The 17,596-nt window shown below is 40.5% G+C and overlaps 2 protein-coding genes across 4 annotated transcripts; both read right to left on the bottom strand.

Moving 5' to 3' along the window:
* Positions 1 to 216: 216 nt before the first annotated feature.
* Positions 217 to 11,534, bottom strand: trim33l (tripartite motif containing 33, like). Of its 2 annotated transcripts, XM_021593181.2 has the most exons (15): positions 11,318 to 11,534; positions 11,028 to 11,217; positions 9,832 to 9,947; positions 9,564 to 9,699; positions 9,086 to 9,206; positions 8,725 to 8,841; positions 5,614 to 5,728; positions 5,356 to 5,502; positions 4,158 to 4,269; positions 1,797 to 3,289; positions 1,455 to 1,654; positions 1,220 to 1,322; positions 1,014 to 1,082; positions 741 to 875; positions 217 to 597 (listed from the first exon to the last, which is right to left on the bottom strand). In XM_021593181.2, exons 2-15 carry the CDS (start codon positions 11,215 to 11,217, stop codon positions 319 to 321), a joined length of 3,333 nt encoding a protein of 1,110 aa, XP_021448856.2. In that variant the 5' UTR covers positions 11,318 to 11,534; the 3' UTR covers positions 217 to 318. The 2 variants fall into 2 exon arrangements, with proteins under 2 accessions (XP_021448856.2, XP_036827732.1); XM_036971837.1 differs by lacking the exon at positions 11,028 to 11,217.
* Positions 11,535 to 12,245: 711 nt separating this feature from the next.
* On the bottom strand, positions 12,246 to 16,632 carry LOC110513224. 2 transcript variants are annotated; one of them, XM_021593175.2, is made up of 3 exons: positions 16,478 to 16,632; positions 13,817 to 13,948; positions 12,246 to 12,853 (listed from the first exon to the last, which is right to left on the bottom strand). In XM_021593175.2, exons 1-3 carry the CDS (start codon positions 16,487 to 16,489, stop codon positions 12,683 to 12,685), a joined length of 315 nt encoding a protein of 104 aa, XP_021448850.1. In that variant the 5' UTR covers positions 16,490 to 16,632; the 3' UTR covers positions 12,246 to 12,682. The 2 variants fall into 2 exon arrangements, with proteins under 2 accessions (XP_021448850.1, XP_021448844.1); XM_021593169.2 differs by having other exon boundaries at positions 16,461 to 16,601.
* Positions 16,633 to 17,596: the final 964 nt, after the last annotated feature.

The raw sequence follows: 17,596 nt of genomic DNA, 5'->3' as shown, positions 1-17,596 counted from the left end.
TCTGTGGAACTTGTTGTTTATGTCTCAGTTGTTGAATCTTGTTATATTCATGCAAATATTTACACATGTTAAGTTTGCTGAAAATAAACGCAGTTGACAGTGAGAGGACGTTTCTTTTTTAGCTGAGTTTACTATCACAGTACAGTACAAAGGCTACAGTAATGCATAGTATATTGCATAGTTGTTACAAATGTGCAAAAACAAAGCCACACACAATCCCTTTTGTATTTAATTTAATTTAAAAAAAGTACAATGTCAGTTGTATATAACTGACTAACAACATAGCATTTCTGAATCTCCACTTCAAATGGCAATTTTTCAGTCTGCATCCTTTTTAATTTTCTTCATTTTAGTTTCATTTTCATCTGTTTCAACTCTGACCTGGGAGTGACGTTTCTTAGCTTTTGGCACTTTGGCCATATTCAGCAACTCCCTCATCTTCTTCAGAGACTCTGCAGCCGTTGGTTCCTCAGGTTCCCCCGTCTCAGTCCAGCTGCTGTTAGGGTGGCTGAGGAGGGAGGGGTGGAGAGCTGTCCCAAACACTTCCCCTAACTTCCTCTGAAAGCTGCCCCGTAGCTTGACAACCAACTCCTGGTCCTTTGAGATAATAAAAAATGCACATTCAATGTAATTTGCCTGGTATTTTTGTCTGTAAATTCTCAGGTAATTTGGTAGTTTAGCAAATGCTTTCAGGAGTGATTTTTTTACTATATAAATAACATTTTAGAAGATGTGACAACCTTTGAGTTCATCAACATGGTGTCGAAAAGGACCCAGACATCAGAGACAAATTCGGAGGGGGTACGGTAAGGGGGTGATCGATGTTGTAGCAGCCTTCCATGTATGGAGTCAAGACATATTGAATCTGAGGGGGGCTGAAGAGACAAAAGTATGAGAGCTCTCATTATAAATGTGCTAAATAATAGCAACAGATAAGATTATTTACAAATATCACTAATGCCATTGAGTTACAATAAGCCATTTTGGTTTTTAATATATATTTTCATACACACCTCAGCCGTGCTGCAAAGGATGTTTCTGTCATTCTCACACCTTAGAAAGAGTAGGAGATGCTCACATTTCTGTTAGCAAAGAAAATAACAAGATCTGGTTAATGCCAGCATTGAATCTAAGAAGTTACAGGTCCAAAAGTTCATTATAAATGCTATCCGACTCAGCAGGAGGATCCGAATTCAAATGCACAACGGGTGAATCTTACCCGCTGGTCTGCTAGGCTGAGGCACATAGTCCTGTGCCTGTCATCACTGTAGGGGTCTGTGGTGTCGGCCAGGTCCTGACAAAGTGAACACTTCCACTCCTCCCTACCAGAGAGGGAAACAGACAGCACACAGCTTTAACACAAGGAACTCAGACTAGCATATTCCCTCCATATCAACTCCACCAAACTGGAACTGTACACAGAAACTACTACTTTAAATCTTTATGGAGATTACCAGAAGGAAGGACCAATGGGTGGGATATGACAATCTTGGTGGTAGCCCCTCCCACACTCTACACAGAATAGCGAACCGCCAACAGTGTGACAGGCCGCACAGGTCACATACTGAAGCAGTGGGGGACTCTCTGGGGAGGATAGGGCCTTAGTCCAGAGGAGGCTGTCTGACTCTGGTGGTGTGATGTCATCGCCATGGGACTGCAACAATAGCGGAGGGGATAGATCATCATCATCATCATTATCTTGCTAAGCTAAAAAGGACAACGTAAAGTGCTTTATCACTAACCTTAACCCAGACTTTAAATCAAGAACAAACCATGTAGTGCAGCAACGTGCTTACCTGGTGGTCTTCTGCAATCTCTTGCAGAATAATCTCATCTTTGCTGGCCCCTTGGACAAGCAGGAACTGAGGAAGAGAGCATCCAGGAGTGGGGGTGGAGATGGGAAGCCGAAACATCAAGACCCTGGGTTGCCAGGACCTTGAGTTGTTAACATTGTTGCTATTGGTCAAGCTTGGTAGCTGGGTGGTGTTGGGTTGCCTGGTTGGCATTTCAGTGGCCACCACCGAACCTGTCCTGGTGGGGAGTGGAGAGGGTCCCTCCAGTAGCACTCTAATGCGTGTTGGCAGCTCAGTTCTCCAGTTATTCACACGCCGATGAAGAGACCTGATAGCCTTAGCATCCTCATGTTGTTGGTCATAAGCTATCTTTTTATTGTTGTGGGGGGCAGTATGGGTCCTACCCACAGAATAGGGTTTACTGTTAGGGTCCGTGTCAGTTTCTTCTTTGGGGTGGTGGGTGTGGGTTAAGACACTGTAAGAGAGATGATTAGAGGTCCTCTCAGTAGACAAAGTCCCTGTGAAAGGCAGATCTGAAGAAGTACTGTCCGAGCAGGCAGCTGCCTTTCTATCAGCCCAGGCTGATGGGACCTCCAACTCGATAGCACTGCCTGCCTCTGTGTCAGTCTCCAACTCAGTGACAGTAGAGGTGGGCTCGTTCTCCCTGGCCTGAGAGTTTGGGTCAGGGTCTGCCAGACCAGTAGGAGGCAGGCTTCTATCACAGGGGGAGTCTGCTAGGGCTTTCACCGGGAGGACAGGGATGGGGTTTACAGAGGGAGGCTGATGGAGGATCCACAGTAGCTGCGATTTTGGAAACTTCCTTTTCTGATGCTGAGCTACGGCTGCAGGAGAGGACGAGCCAGAAGGTGGGTGGCAGATCTCTACAGGTGAGTATGAGTGGAACGTCCAGGACTTTCCATCCTTACCTCTCCGAGATCGTCCAGGTGGAGGAGTTGCCTTGAACATACCATAAAGTCTAGGTGTGGCCTCGATCAGTGGTTGGAGAGATGGGGAGGTTGGAGGCTGAACAGGGGATAGCTGGGCATGGTTGGTGGGGACCAACGGTGACTGGACATGAAGTTTAGGGACAAGTGATGGCTGGGCAGGGTTTGGTGGTAGACAGAATGGTGGATTATGTATATTCAGGGAGGGGTGAGATGGGGCTAGTGTAGATGGGCAGGGCTGGGGTGTCACAGGATGGCTCAATGGAAGGCTTGAAGGGGTGTGGACAGGCAGGGAGCGATAAGGAGGAGGCTCACGGGAGGTGGAGGGCTGGGAAGTTGAGGGCTGACTGTGGGGGTTGGATGGGGCGGTGTAAGAGGGGCGTGGGGGCTGGAAGACAGGGTTAGGTGGAGGGGGAACAGAATGAATGGACATGTTAGGAGCAGTGGAAGAGGTCTGGCCAGAGGGAGCATTGGGTCTTTCTTGGTTTTCCAGGGGGTTGTCTTGACTAACATGTGATTGGGCAAAGGGAACAATATCACCCAAAAGTTTACCTGGAAAAAAGGAAGAAAAATAATACTATTGTAGGAGCGATGATATAAATGCGATGGTCACAACCAAACAGTCTCAAGCTTGTGTCCTGGGGTCCCCATTTCCAATGACAAAATTCATTGGGTTGATTTCGGCATGTTATTTTAACAACACTAAATGGGCAATACTGGACTACCACGTTATGTGGCAATCAATGCTAAAACCTTTTTTTCTTGATTTAATCTAAGAATTGTGTTAAGATCAAAGCCAGCACATTGTAGGGGAAGGGTACCATTGTTGATTAAGGGGACCTTAAGACTCATATGCTTGCTACATGCCTTATAATAGCAGGTCTCACTATTATACTGTTGCTATGTGTCTGAACTCTGCCACTATACTTTGCATAAGCTATCTATATTAGTCATTGTGGTTAAGACCTAGCTGTTGCAAGAATGTGCCTGCAGGCTAGGAGAGACCGGAACTAGGTAAAGTAAACACTGTCTAGGTTGGCCATTTTGATCTCGTGCGACAGTGGAAAATGCTGATGACACTTAGAATTTAGAGAAGCTACTGTTCTAGGTATTTGCATTAAGGTAACCTCAACTCATTGGACATATACATTGACGTAGGTGATCACACCACCAGGGAGTGATCACAGGTATTTAATCAGGTGCGCCCTTTGCTTGGTCGCAGAACTTACTCTCAGACATACATGCTGTGTTTCCATTGTTAACTTCTGTCTGCAATTGCATTAATAAAGGTTTTATTGATTTACTTAAAGAAGATATTGTCTGACTGCTGATTTCACCAATAAGTCAATGATTGACAAGGAACAAGGAACCTACCCTGACAACAGCCTACATGAATAGGAGATTGAGTATCTTGACTTACCAAAGGAAGCTATTTGTTTCTTGAAGTCATCCGTAATCACCAACTGCAACTTAAGCATGGTCCCCGGGGGCTCAGTACTCTGAGTCAAGAGATGCTGTAACTGGGACCCAATCTGTGGAGTGAGAGGAGCATATGTGGATAGGGTTGCGCATGTGTGTTGATGTGGTAATGTTTGTGACGCAGGATTGGGATCAATTTGGAATTTCTGAATTTAATTCAATTTTGAACAATACATTTTAAATTGGCCACACCCCACAGAAAGCAACATTTGAATTTGAATTGAAGGAAGTAACATTTAATTAAAACTAGAGGTTGACGATTATGATTTTTCAACGCCGATACAGATAATTGGACGACCAAAAAATGCAGATAATGATTAAATTGGCCGATTTTTAAATAATTATTTGTAATAATGACAATTACAACAATACTGAATTAACCATTTTATTTTAACTTAATATAACACAGAAATAAAATCAATTTAGTCTCAAATAAATAATGAAACATGTTCAATTTGGTTTAAATAATGCAAAAACAGTGTTGGAGAAGAAAGTAAAAGTGCAATATGTGCCATGTAAAAAAGCTAACGTTTAAGTTCCTTGCTCAGAACATGAGACCATATGAAAGCACACATACCATTTCAAATATTAGTTTGATTATAACTCAAAGATGTAATTTTCTTTGTCATGAGATGTTAGATTATTCCCTTCCATACTGCAGTTTTTGACCTAATGCATTCTGGGAAATGTATTGTATCTAAAAACATTATAGAAAACCCACAACAGGATCTTAAAATATTTCCAGACCACTGTAATTATTTTAAATGGTTTTAGGAGAATGACATTTAAAAATTAAAATCTTCAACCTTATGCAACATGGTATTGGTAACCATACATTATGTCAAAAACATTTCTATGGTGATTTGCTGGAAAAAATAAGCCATTTGAATTTCATTGAATTTTATAGAATTAAATTCTATATCCTTCCTTTCATTCAAATCCAATTCAAATTCTGCTTCATGTGGGATGTGGCCACTTCAAGTTCAATTCAATCATTTAAATTAAAGAGAAATTCACAACTCAATTCAGAATGAAGTGTCTTTGGTGGAGATGGGGGATAAGGCACTCTGATATAAGCCAAAAGAAAAAAAAAGAAATGTGTGAGTAGCTTTGTACAGGCAGAACAAGTGGGTTTCTACCTGCCCTTTGTAGGAGAGCAGGGCAAAGAAGTCCTCCACATTCAGGGCTTTCTCAGCAAAGTCAGCAACATAGTCCTGCCTCTGCCCCAGTTTGTTTAGTGCACTCCGTCTCGTCTCGATCCCTGCCACCTCGGCATTACACATAGTCTGGGTGGACATGAGCAAGCATTTTATCGACTCTGCCTGAGAGCAAAATCACATGAACACACACTTTCTTTAGCTTTCATGGATTGTGTTAGTCTTGGATAGCTAAAATACCTCTATGTTGTTGTAGAGCGACGTGGCTCTCGATTTCAAGAGTTGAACAGTAGCAAAAAGCATTCTCTTCAAGCTCTCCCTCAGCTTTGACTTGAGTTGTGTTATGTCTAGCAATCTGCGAGTGGGAGAGAACATGTGGGTATTTCCACAAAATTAATGCCTTTTGTGTTCCTTTGATATATACAGTACCAGTCAAAAGTTTGGACACACATTCTAATTAAAGGGCTTTTCTTTATTTTTCCCATTTTCTACATTGTAGAATAATAGTGAAGACATCAAAACTATGAAATAACACATATGGAATTATATAGTAACCAAAAATGTGTTAAACAAATCAAAATATATTTTATATTTCAGATTCTTCAAAGTAGACACCCTTTGCCTTGATATGACAGCTTTGCACACTCTTGGCATTCTCTGAACCAGATTCATGAGGTAGTCACCTGGAATGCATTTAAATTAAAAAGGTGTGCCTTTTTGAAAGTTAATTTGTGGAATTTCTTTTCTTATTAATGCGTTTGAGCCAATCAGTTGTGTTGTCACAAGGTAGGGTTGGTATACAGAAGATTGCCCTATTTGGTGAAAGACCAAGTCAAAATTATGTCAAGAAGAGCTCAAATAAGCAAAGAGAAACAACAGTCAACCATTATATTAAGACATTTAGGTCAGTCAACCCAGAAAATGTCAAGAACTTTTAAAGTATCTTCAAGTGCAGTTGCAAAAACCATCAAGCGCTATGATGAAACAGGGTCTCATGATGACCGCCACAGGAAAGGAAGACCCAGAGTTACCTCTGCTGCAGAAGATAAGTTCCTTAGAGTTACCAGCCTCAGAAATGTTAGCCCAAATAAATGCTTCACAGAGTTCAAGTAAGTGGCACATCTCAACATACAACTGTTCAGAGGAGACTGCGTGAATCAGGCCTTCATGGTCGAATTCCTGCAAAAAAAACACTACTAAAGGACACCAATAATAAGAAGTCTTGCTTGGGCCAAGAAACACAAGCAATGGGCATTAGACCGGTAGAAATCTGTCCTTTGGTCTGATGAGTCCAAATTTGAGATTTTTGGTTCCAACCGCCGTGTCTTTGTGAGACGCAGAGTAGTTGAACGGATGATGTTGGCATGTGTGGTTCCCAACGGGGAGCATGGAGGAGAAGTGATGGTGTGGGGTGACACTGTCAGTGATTTATTTAGAATTCAAGGTACACTTAACCAGCATGGCTACCACAGCATACGCCATCCCATCTGGTTTGTGCTTAGTGGGACTATCATTTGTTTTTCAACAGGACAATGACCAACACACCTCCAGGCTGTGTAAAGGCGATTTGACCAAGGAGAGTGATGGAGTGCTGCATCAGATGACCTGGCCTCCACAGTCACCAGACCTCAACCCAATTGAGATGGTTTGGGATGAGTTGGCCCGCAGAGTGAAGGAAAAGCAGCCAACAAGTGCTCAGCATGTGAGAACTCCTTCAAGACTGTTGGAAAAGCATTTCAGGTGAAACTGGTTGAGAGAATGCCAAGAGTTTGCAAATCTGTCATCAAGGCAAAGGGTGGCAACTTCGAAGAATCTAAATATAAAACATACTTTGATTTGTTTAACACTTTTTTGGTTACTATGTAATGTGTTATTTCATAGTTTTGATGTCTTCACTATTATTCTACAATGTATAAAAGTGTAAAAATAAAACAAAACCTTGAATGAGTAGGTGTCCAAATGTTCGACTGCTACTGTAAGTAGCCAAAAACCTGTTATATTAAATGAAGTGCCCTTTAATATAGACCACAAGTTGAATTAAATAAATCATATTTTCATTATGAATAAAGACTTGCCAAAGTACCAAAATTCTGCATATTGACGTGAACACTGTGAACACTCTGTGAACACTCTGTGAACACTCTGTGAACACTCTGTGAACACTCTGTGAACACTCTGTGAACACTCTGTGAACACTCTGTGAACACACTGAATTCTAGGAAGATTTGAACCTATTTAACTCCAAAATGGCTCATAGTTCTCACCATCATTGTAAAGCCCTAGTTATTTTGTTGCCTTGACAAAGTCATTTCTGAAGATTATTATTGATTTCATGTCATTAGAGATTAATTTACGTCTGTCCCTCATTTTAAGGTCATCCATGTTACTGTACTCTCGTTTTAAAATAGAGAAACAATTCATATTTACATATATTTTTTTAAAGAAACATTGAACATGTAATTGTCAAATTATAGTGTAAAAGCAGGTGAGCTGGTTTTACTATTTTTGGCCATTTTCTGGTGTTTTGTGATGGAAAACTGAGTGGGACGAGCATAGCACGTCAACCTGTTACCCATGGATAGACAGGCTAGAAATGTTTTAATTTCAACAACAAAAAATGAAGCTTGCATTCAATTGCCCCTCCCTGTTGCACACAACAGGCTTCCATTCCTCCGTCACAATTGGATTTATGATGAAATCCTCAAACCTGTTATTTATTTGAAACTTAATAGGCACTTACTATAGTCATATTCCTTTATTTAACCTCTTGAGTTGGGAAAACTTGTTTTTTTTATGAAGTTTTTATGACCGAACAGTAAAATTAGGTAAAATCAAACTTTTTTTGATCAAGTTACACTTCTCAAAAGGCACCGAATTGGTGGAACGTCCCATGTAATAAAATGTCTAGAGGATCATCCACATCAAAGCTTGTTCAATTCAAGCTACATTTCATGACATCTATTGTCTAGATTCCGCTAAAAACATTGCCTCAATCCAAAATGTGTGGGTAGGATATAGCACTTTTGTCTAGGTATTGAAGGCATGGACCCGGAGGTAAACCCTAACCCTAAACAACCATATAATTGAATACACCTGCACAGATGCTCGATCTTAGCTGTATTTGCTTACACTGACAGCTTCAATATGCAGCTGCAGTCTTTAGAAACTAACCAAAAACATCCTACTATATTCAGCTGAAGGTTTCTGTTCCAACTAAGATGCAGAGGACGCAGTTTTAAACAATACAGCAGATAGAAGATGTACTTCTGTGACATGAAGTTCATGCCCTGTGACAAGAAACTCCTGTTCCAATATTGTACTTTCATTCCAATGTAATTGACTAGTTATTACCTGCCGTCCATGTCCAGGAGGCTCTGCTTCACTGCAACTCTCTGCTGCCTCACTTTCTGCACCAGGGACTGAAGCTGCTCTTTCTGGCTGACCATCGCTTCATGGAGGAACTGGAAACTGCATGGGAATAGAAGAGGAGACTCAGGAGAACAGGAGAAGAGACTTCGGCACTGTTCAAATGCTTAAAGAATCCATCTTGTCCTCCTCTCTTCCTTGAAGTAATCAAGTGACTTTACCTTATTTTTTACCTATCGAATTGTGTTTTAGTGATTACTTCCAAGGTAGGTAAGGATGATTCTTCTACAGTATTTGAACTTTCCATGATACTGTGACTATATTTACAATATGCAAGGAAACTTACCTGTGGTTCCTGTGATCCATTAGTTGGCAGTCTCGACAGGTCAGCTGATCGCAGGTCAAACAGAAGAGTTTGATTGGCTCATGTTTGTGTGTAGGACAAAACACTGTGGGAGCGGAGACTCCTGCGGGGGAATACAAAAATATGATACAATCTAGTATATGAACATCCTATGTCAGTGTCCTGCTATTATCAACAAGTGTTTGATGGCCGTGTCTGGCTCAGTCGACCTCTAAGTCAATGTTTGGGAGGCCCATGTTTTTTTTGTGTGTGCGTGCGTATGTGCGTGTGTAGTGACCAGATAATAAAATATAACTTGAATATTACAAGGTGTTTGCATAAGATGGTATGATGTTTGAAAAAATATTTGAGCAGAAAAGATGTCTGTGGATAATTTAATCAAATTCTACATGAGTAGAAGTCTCTGAAAAGAATAGCCGTAGTGCTCAATAGTATGGTATTGAGGGTATATAGGGCAGACCTGTTGGGGGTTGGAGCCGGATAGTGTGGTCCTTCGTCACCTTCACTCTCCTGTGTGCAGATACACACTCCGAACACAGCGCCTCTCCACACTCCACACACCAGCCACTCGCCACGAACCCCTCACAACAGGTACACTGCAGTCACAGACGTGATGATGGAATACACCAAATTTATAAAGGCATTCACAGGCTATGGGAACAGCACTATCATTGACTGGGTTAATATTATTGATGGAGTTATTCATATTAACACCCAAAGTGTCTCACCTGGACATTACCAGTCCAGAGATCGTTGGAAGAGTTCTTAATAAAGAGATTATCTTTGACTTCCAGAATATTAAATGGCATGTCACAGGACGGACACGCTGGAGAGATAGAGAGATCTGGAGAGAGAGAGAAGTAGACCATTTTTGTAATGCTTCCCTTCTCAATGTTTCCTGTCTAAAACACTGTGATTGTCTTGTGGGAGTCTCGGAATAGTCTTTGGCCTCTCCCCTAGATAATGATACTGTGACTTTGGAATTATAAGGTTCTATCTGCCAAAAGTCTAGTTATGAGATATTGAGCATTCTCATATGTGGATCTGGGTTGAGTAAAAAGGTTCTGATACTGAATCATAAGATTAATTTAATTTCAAAAGAAAAGTAAAGCCATTTAATCGTTAAATGAAGAGTATCCCCTCCATCCTCCAAACCACAAAATGACAAATACACCATGGAGAACTAGCAGCATGGCTAAAGCTTAGCTCTGGATGAGTAAACTGATATATTTGTCTTGTCTTCGATGCCCAGAGCAAGCAAACTACTTAGTAGTTATCCATGAAATCTGGTAAGTTTGTATTTTCAGTTAAATTCTCCTTCAATATCTATATAGAACAAGATAATAAATAAAAAATTCAGGGATGCCTCTCCAATGGGCATTTAACATGCTCCAAGGTACCTGTATTTAATTATTTTTGCCATAAAGAGCAGAAGTGGTGGCCAGGAATTATTCAACAAAAGTGCTGAAAAAAAACTAAATACAAAAGAGCGTCAGAACCCATGATATGAATAATCAAGGACATGGAACTATTAGTTTGATCAAAATGTATAGTTTTGAGATAGGGAGAGTCCCAGATCTCAGAACTGTTTCGTTATGTCTTCCTCTTTAACGACATCACTTTACATCCATTTTTTATTGGAAATGCAGAATTGTGATTGAATTGCAAATATAACCTTATAAAACCAAGTTCAAAGCAAAACTGTTTGTGAAGATAAAACGTCCTATTTTTCCCTGTCGTAAATTGTGAAGAACATCTAAAGAACAACTCTGTGAAGGACACCATCTAAAGTCAAGAGGAACTCTAACTGGCCATGTGAATAACTAGTTTTTTACCAAAATGTCAGATAGAACATTCCTTATTCCAAAAGCTCGATACAGTAAATTCACCAAACCCAGTTGTGTTCAACAAAAGTGCTTCATACCTTTCTGCAACCCTGGATTGACTGGGGGCAGGCATGCTTGACAAATAGAGTGCAAACAGGGTAGAAGTTGGGGATATCGCCCATGGTTTAAAGTTAACCCACAGAGGACACAATTTCCATATGTTCCTGATTCTTTCACTACGTTCGGCCCAAACGGAAAGCCACCTCCGCTTTGCCCGCCATTGTTCATCTGTGTGGAAGAGTCATTCCGGGATAAATATTTTTTTATGAGAGAAAAACGAGCCTTGCATTACTAATCATAATGTATACATATTTAAGGCGAGACGTACCTCTATTGATGATCGTTCGCACGCAAATGAGGATAAAAACCGTTCAAATGTTTTTGTATTTACCTTGCGCAGGTTCTAAACCAGCGCAAGGTTACTCCGGATATTCTTTCACTGAAAAAAAATCTGGAACGGAAGAAGTTTGAGCATAGTCAAAGATAGTCCAGCTAGCCAGAAACTGCTTCTCCCGATCACGACGGTTGCAGTCGGCGAGGTCCATTGCGACGTTGGCTAGCTAAACTCATGCGCAGAATCACGTCATCTGGTCTAACCGTGATCTTGCGCCGAACTGCGCATGTGCATGCCAGCTGGCACTGGTTCCACATAAATTAGTTTTTGACGAAAATGTGACAGTTTGACACTTTCACGAGGTTGGAGTTATAACATGTTCAACTACTTAAGACATTAACTCAAATTTAGGTGTGCTTTTAGATTTCGAGAAAATTAACAGCTAATGAAGAATGTTTTACTTCTCTCATTGGACGTTCGAAGGTGCATCAGACAGTGCAAGCGACTGCCGACTGACATCATAAATAAATAACATAAATAACTACTCTTTATTATTTGTAGATCAGTCAATTTACCCACGATACGTTACAGTTTTGATCATATTGAGCAAGGCCATTGACTTCTCGAACCCAAAGTCCAGGCCTAGTCTGCTTGATCTGTTTGGCAAACGTTCCTTGAAGTCTCGCAATGTTGCACCTCTGTGTTTCGAAACTCTCTGGTTCGGGTGTTTTTGAGCGAGACATTGCCGCATAATCACAGATCTAGGATCAGAATACTCTACCTCTAATTCTGACATTATATCTAGGAATGGTATATTATCAGATCCAGAGTCAGTAGGTGGAGTCAGACCTACAAAAGGAGTAGACTGTATAGTGTTGTGTATTCTAGTGTTGGTAGCTTCCATGATATAAGCACAAACATGTAACAAAATTAAAAGTTTTATTCAACAAGTAATACAATTATCATGAACATAACACGCATACTATGTTTCATTTCTAGTCATTTTAGCATTAGACATGTTGGTTTTAATAAGTGTGACAACAATGTAAATAATGAAAACATAAATAGCATGCTATTATCCATAAGAACTGACATAACAATGCAGTTGAAATAATAATGTTGGGTAATTGCAGATGGAATAGAAGACTATAAAGTAAACCTTTCATTTAACCATCGAATAGGCCTACAACTTTATTAACCCCCTCTATGGCAGACACATAACAACTAGGTGTGAACAGCCAGGGAGGAGGAGTTAGGGAGTTAGAATACTAGGTTGGGGTGGTTGGGAGGGGCCCATGTTAAAGTGTGATTTTCTGGGTGGTGTAAACTGTTCCCTAGGTGGTAGGTTTGACCAGCTCCTCACTGTAGAACACAGTTACACTTGATTGTCTTCTCCTGGCTCCTCTGTCCGTATTGAATGGTGGCCAGTGTCTGGACTAAGTTCCAAAAGTTCTCAAAGGAGACCCCCTTTCCATCCTTCACTCCAATCTGCTGGAGCAGCTGGCTCAAGCCTTGTTCATCTCCTGCTGTCTATTAGAAAGGTTAGAGTTATAAAGTCCAAAAGTTATGGGTGGAGTTAGAAAGTTGGCTGTCAGAACTATTACAATATAAAAGTACTTTTAATCCGTCTGGCTGCATATTTCAAGACATGGAATATGAGGGTGCAGTGGGATACCCAATGGGTTGGACGATACTTTCATCATCAATCATCTTGAAAAAATGTACACTTAAACTGTAAATCAACCAATCCTTTGTCGTTAACACAATGTTGAAAGTTTGTGGGTGGCAGAGAAACAAAATGGTACAGTTTGAGGCCATGTGGCAGGGAGTGATGCAGGCGCTGGAGATCGGGGTGTGAGCATGTGGGTCTGGGCAGGTGTGATGTAGTTGATGTTTGTGTGATGTTGTCGTTTGTATGTGTATGTTATGTTTCAAAAATATATATATATTGAAAAAAAAGGGTTGAAAAATCAACATAATTTACAGTCCATATTTAAAGAGAGCCATCCAAACAGCTCTTATTGAACACTACCCCACCCCATCAATTCACCCTCCATGAATCAGTAATGGCTGGATAGATGTAAGAGTGTTGAACTACAGTTGAACTACAGTAGGTGGAGCCACAACCTAATTCCAATCCTCTCAGATCCACAAGGGGGAGGCAACACACAGCCAGATGGGAGAGAATAGACTGCTAAGGGATCATTTTGGGATTGCACTTCTATTTGTTCACAGAGGTTGCCATGGAAGGGAAGAATCTATCATGCAAAATGAGGGACCTCTCCCTGGCCTAATACTTAAACTGAATTCTTCCTTCATCCTTTCCTTGGGATAAAACATGTATATAACATGGCTGGACAGGTTAAAACCAGGGTTAAACTACACAGATTTCCTGAATTTACTGATGTCAGATCAGTGATTACCGCAAGGAAGGAAGGAACAAATTGGAAATATTGGAACAGAGTTGTACTTTACTGTGTGGGATCATATTACCTTGTCAAGGGTGGGTAGCTGTGTGGAGACCAGGGTTTGGAACTCCTCTGTGGTTAGTGTGGGGGCATTGTTGGCTGCAGCACCATGGAACTGACTTACCAGGGTGTTCAATGCCAACTCCAGATCTGAGTACTTGTGGTGTGTGAGAGAGAATAACACATAAAGATTAAGAGCAGATTTGAAGGGAGAATCCAATGTTTTAATAATGTATGACAAATAAATTGTACTATGCATAACACAACATAATCATGAGTGTAAGTTACTCATTTGCAATCACATTATGATCCGTTTCCTGCACAGTGCACACCTGGTAGTAAAGAATATATGCGTCACACACACTACTGTTAGGCTAATGTTTACCCAAGAACAATACCACAATGTGTTAAGCCTCAGGGCTAGTCATGAACATTGTTTAAGGCTTGTCGCTTGACACACCCTTATGATAAAATGTATTTTGAAGCATTTGAATGGAATTCCAATTGTGATTAATGAAACCGCTATTACACAGCAGACAGATTGTGACATTTCCTAATTTATTTGATATTTCAGCAAATGTTGATTTACCTGACACAATATCGGCATCATCAAGGGATTTTTTTTTATTGCAGAATCTCATATTCAGAACGAATTGCTGCAATTCCAAAATTCAATTGAGGGTGGATTGTATTGGATTCTGAAGTGTTTAACTTGTTAACATATACACTGAGTGTACAAAACATTAGGAACATGTGCACTTTCCATGAGACTGACCAGGTGAAAGCTATGGTCCGATATTGATGTCACCTGTTAAAACATCTTAAGGATCGGACCCTTTTTTCAATTTTCGCCTAAAATGACATAGCCAAATCGAACTGCCTGTTGCGCAGGACCTGAAGCAAGGATATGCATATTTTTGATACCTTTTAAAAGAAAACATTTTGAAGTTTGTGGAAATGTGAAATGAATGTAGGAGAATATAACACATTAGATCTGGTCAAAGATAATACAAAAATAAATGTTATTTTTAAATTACATTTTATCGTCTTTGAAATGCAAGAGAAAAGCCAATGTATTATTCCAGTTTAGGTGCAATTTAGATTGCGCAAAGTTTTAGACTGATCCAATGAACTATTTAATTACTGTAAAAAAATGTATCAAGTATGCCCAAATGTGCCTAATTGGTTTATTAATACATAGCTGTGCACTCTCCTCAAACAATAGCATGGTATTATTTCACTGTAATAGCTCATGTAAATTGGACAGTGCAGTTAGATTAACAATAATTTAAGCTTTCTGCCCATATCTGATATGTCTATGTCCTGGGAAATGTTATTGTTACTTACAACCTCATGCTAATCACATTGCCGCACGTTAGCTCAACCGTCCCGGCGGGGGGGACACACCGATCCTGTAGAGGTTTTAAATCTACTTTAATTAGTGTATATGAAAGGGAGGAGACAGGTTAAAGAAGGATTTTAAAGCCTTGAGACATTGATTGTGTATGTGTGCCATTTAGAGGGTGAATAGGCAATTCAAAATATTTAAGTGCCTTCCAGCAGCAGGGTATGTAGTAGGTGACAGGCGTACAGGTTTGAGTGTGCCAAGAACTACAATGCTGCTGGGTTTTTCACACTCAAGTTTCCCGTGTGCATCAAGAATGATCCACCAAACAAAAGGACACCCAGCGAACTTGACACAACTGTGGGAAGAATTGGAGTCAGTAAGGGCCAGCATCCCTGTGGAATGCTTTCGACAGTGTAGAGCCCATGCCCCGATTAATTGAGGCTTTTCTGAGGGCAAAAGGGGATGCTCCTAATGTTTTGTACACTTGGTGTGTATTTCAGTAGCACTTTATTAAACTAGTGATTGACTGACTGATTCATTCATTGATTCATTCATTCTCTAATATAACAATCCCACTCAAGCGTTGTAGAACCCCGTCAGTCTGCAAGCTCTCACAGATTTACCTTCTGGGTGTTGGCCAAAACTGCAGAACGTTACTCCTATTAATCTCGGGTAGCCTTTTGCCATACATTGTATATCCATGCGCTGAACTTTGGGCTCATTAAATCCCACTGTACTGCACCTATTCTAGGTGTGAGGCGTCTACTTATACTATCAAGGGTGGCTGGAAACCAATTTTCAATGCAATAAATTATTATTCAAATAGCCAAGCAAAATGATAGACTTTCCTCCTTAACAAAAAAGCGCATCGAAACTGTGCATGCAATGGACTCCATTCCAACGTTTCCGTAGGAAGGAATGCGTTAACCTGATTGATTCCCCGTGCTTTCTATTACTCTGCACCGACAGTCGAGGCACAGGGCATTCAACTGCTCCACAATAACTGGCACCCAGATTGCGCATTCCGTGTCAAAATGAAATCCACAAGGCCAGTGAGCATAATGTAGGCTCATGATATACTCTGGTTAAATCCCAAAATTGGTTTCGATTTGTTGCGTCCTAACATGTTAGCACTTTATCGTACATCATGCGCTGATGTCAGGAGAATATAACACAATAGTCTTATAGGTGAGAGCCGGCGCCCTAGTTTATAACTTGATGACAGTCTCCTGTGCGTTTGAATCACAAATTATGGATATCAAAGTAATAAACAGATAATGAATTACTTAAATATTATTAATAGCAAGAAAATAACTCTTACAAGGTGATATATCATACCTTCGTCGCCATCGAGTCCGTTTTGGTCTGTCCAGTCAAGAGGAAACGGACTAAACTTTTCTTGTCAGCGTTCCATTGCCATCCTGGCTGGAATCTCGTATCCTCCCACAAAAAAAACTTGATTCCACCCTCGCATCAGACAAGGAATGGGGAGGAGAAAGACCGAAATTTAACACTGGGCCTGTATAACGGACTGAGGGTGGAAACATGAGACGTGTGTGTGTGTGAGTTGATATTCAGTTTACTTATTTATTGTACTTTTTTAATTCCAACTTTGTCGGCGTTTACAACTCCATTTACAAAGTCATAGTGTCCTTATCTGTTTCCAACTTTCCACAGAGACATATAAATATGAATATCACAAAACAGTCTTTGACTAACATCATAAAATGTAAATCTTAAATAATGTATTTATTCTCTTAAAATGGTCCTAACATGGTTCATCCACAATCCATGACATCAGCTTGTACTATTCATCCTTAAAAAAAAAACTAAAACCCATTGACCCTATAGCATCTAAGGTTATCATCAGTTTGATTATAAATGAAGCGCTGGAGTGCAGGTGATTCATGCAGTGCATTCCACTGGCACTAAAGCATAAATGGGGGCAATTTAACCAAAACCAAACAAGCTCATTTACATTCTAGATTTGGAGAACACTTCAAATGAATCTAACTAGTTCACTATAAAGTTCCCCTATTTTTATTGCACTTACATATGGAAAATAAATGGGCTAATGCTTTGATAATATGGGAAAAAAATATTTTAATACTAAATGAAATGTATATAACTTAGAAAGTCATTTGCTCATCCCTATTAGCATCTGTAGCCTCTTTATCACAGACTGCAGTTCTGAGCTGAGCACAATTAGTTCCTTCTGAATGTCAATGGAGCTGGTTGGTTAAGGTGGTCATCCCTGAGAAAGTTTGTTGTTGTGAGTTGTGGTCAAGGCTGTGAACTGTGACCGTTCTCAGGCATCCATACTGAGAGTGGTCAATCCGGCCAGAGGTGACAGAGTGAAACGAGGCGTCACTGTCTGAAGTGTCACTCTCGCACCCTTGGGTCTCCAGCCCCCTGCTCACATAGATGGCCGAGAGGGACAATGTTGGGTTGGGGTTG

This window comes from Oncorhynchus mykiss, chromosome 3 (assembly GCF_013265735.2).
Source record: "Oncorhynchus mykiss isolate Arlee chromosome 3, USDA_OmykA_1.1, whole genome shotgun sequence".
Lineage (NCBI taxonomy): Eukaryota > Metazoa > Chordata > Actinopteri > Salmoniformes > Salmonidae > Oncorhynchus > Oncorhynchus mykiss.
This window is presented reverse-complemented; position numbering and strand designations above follow the sequence as displayed.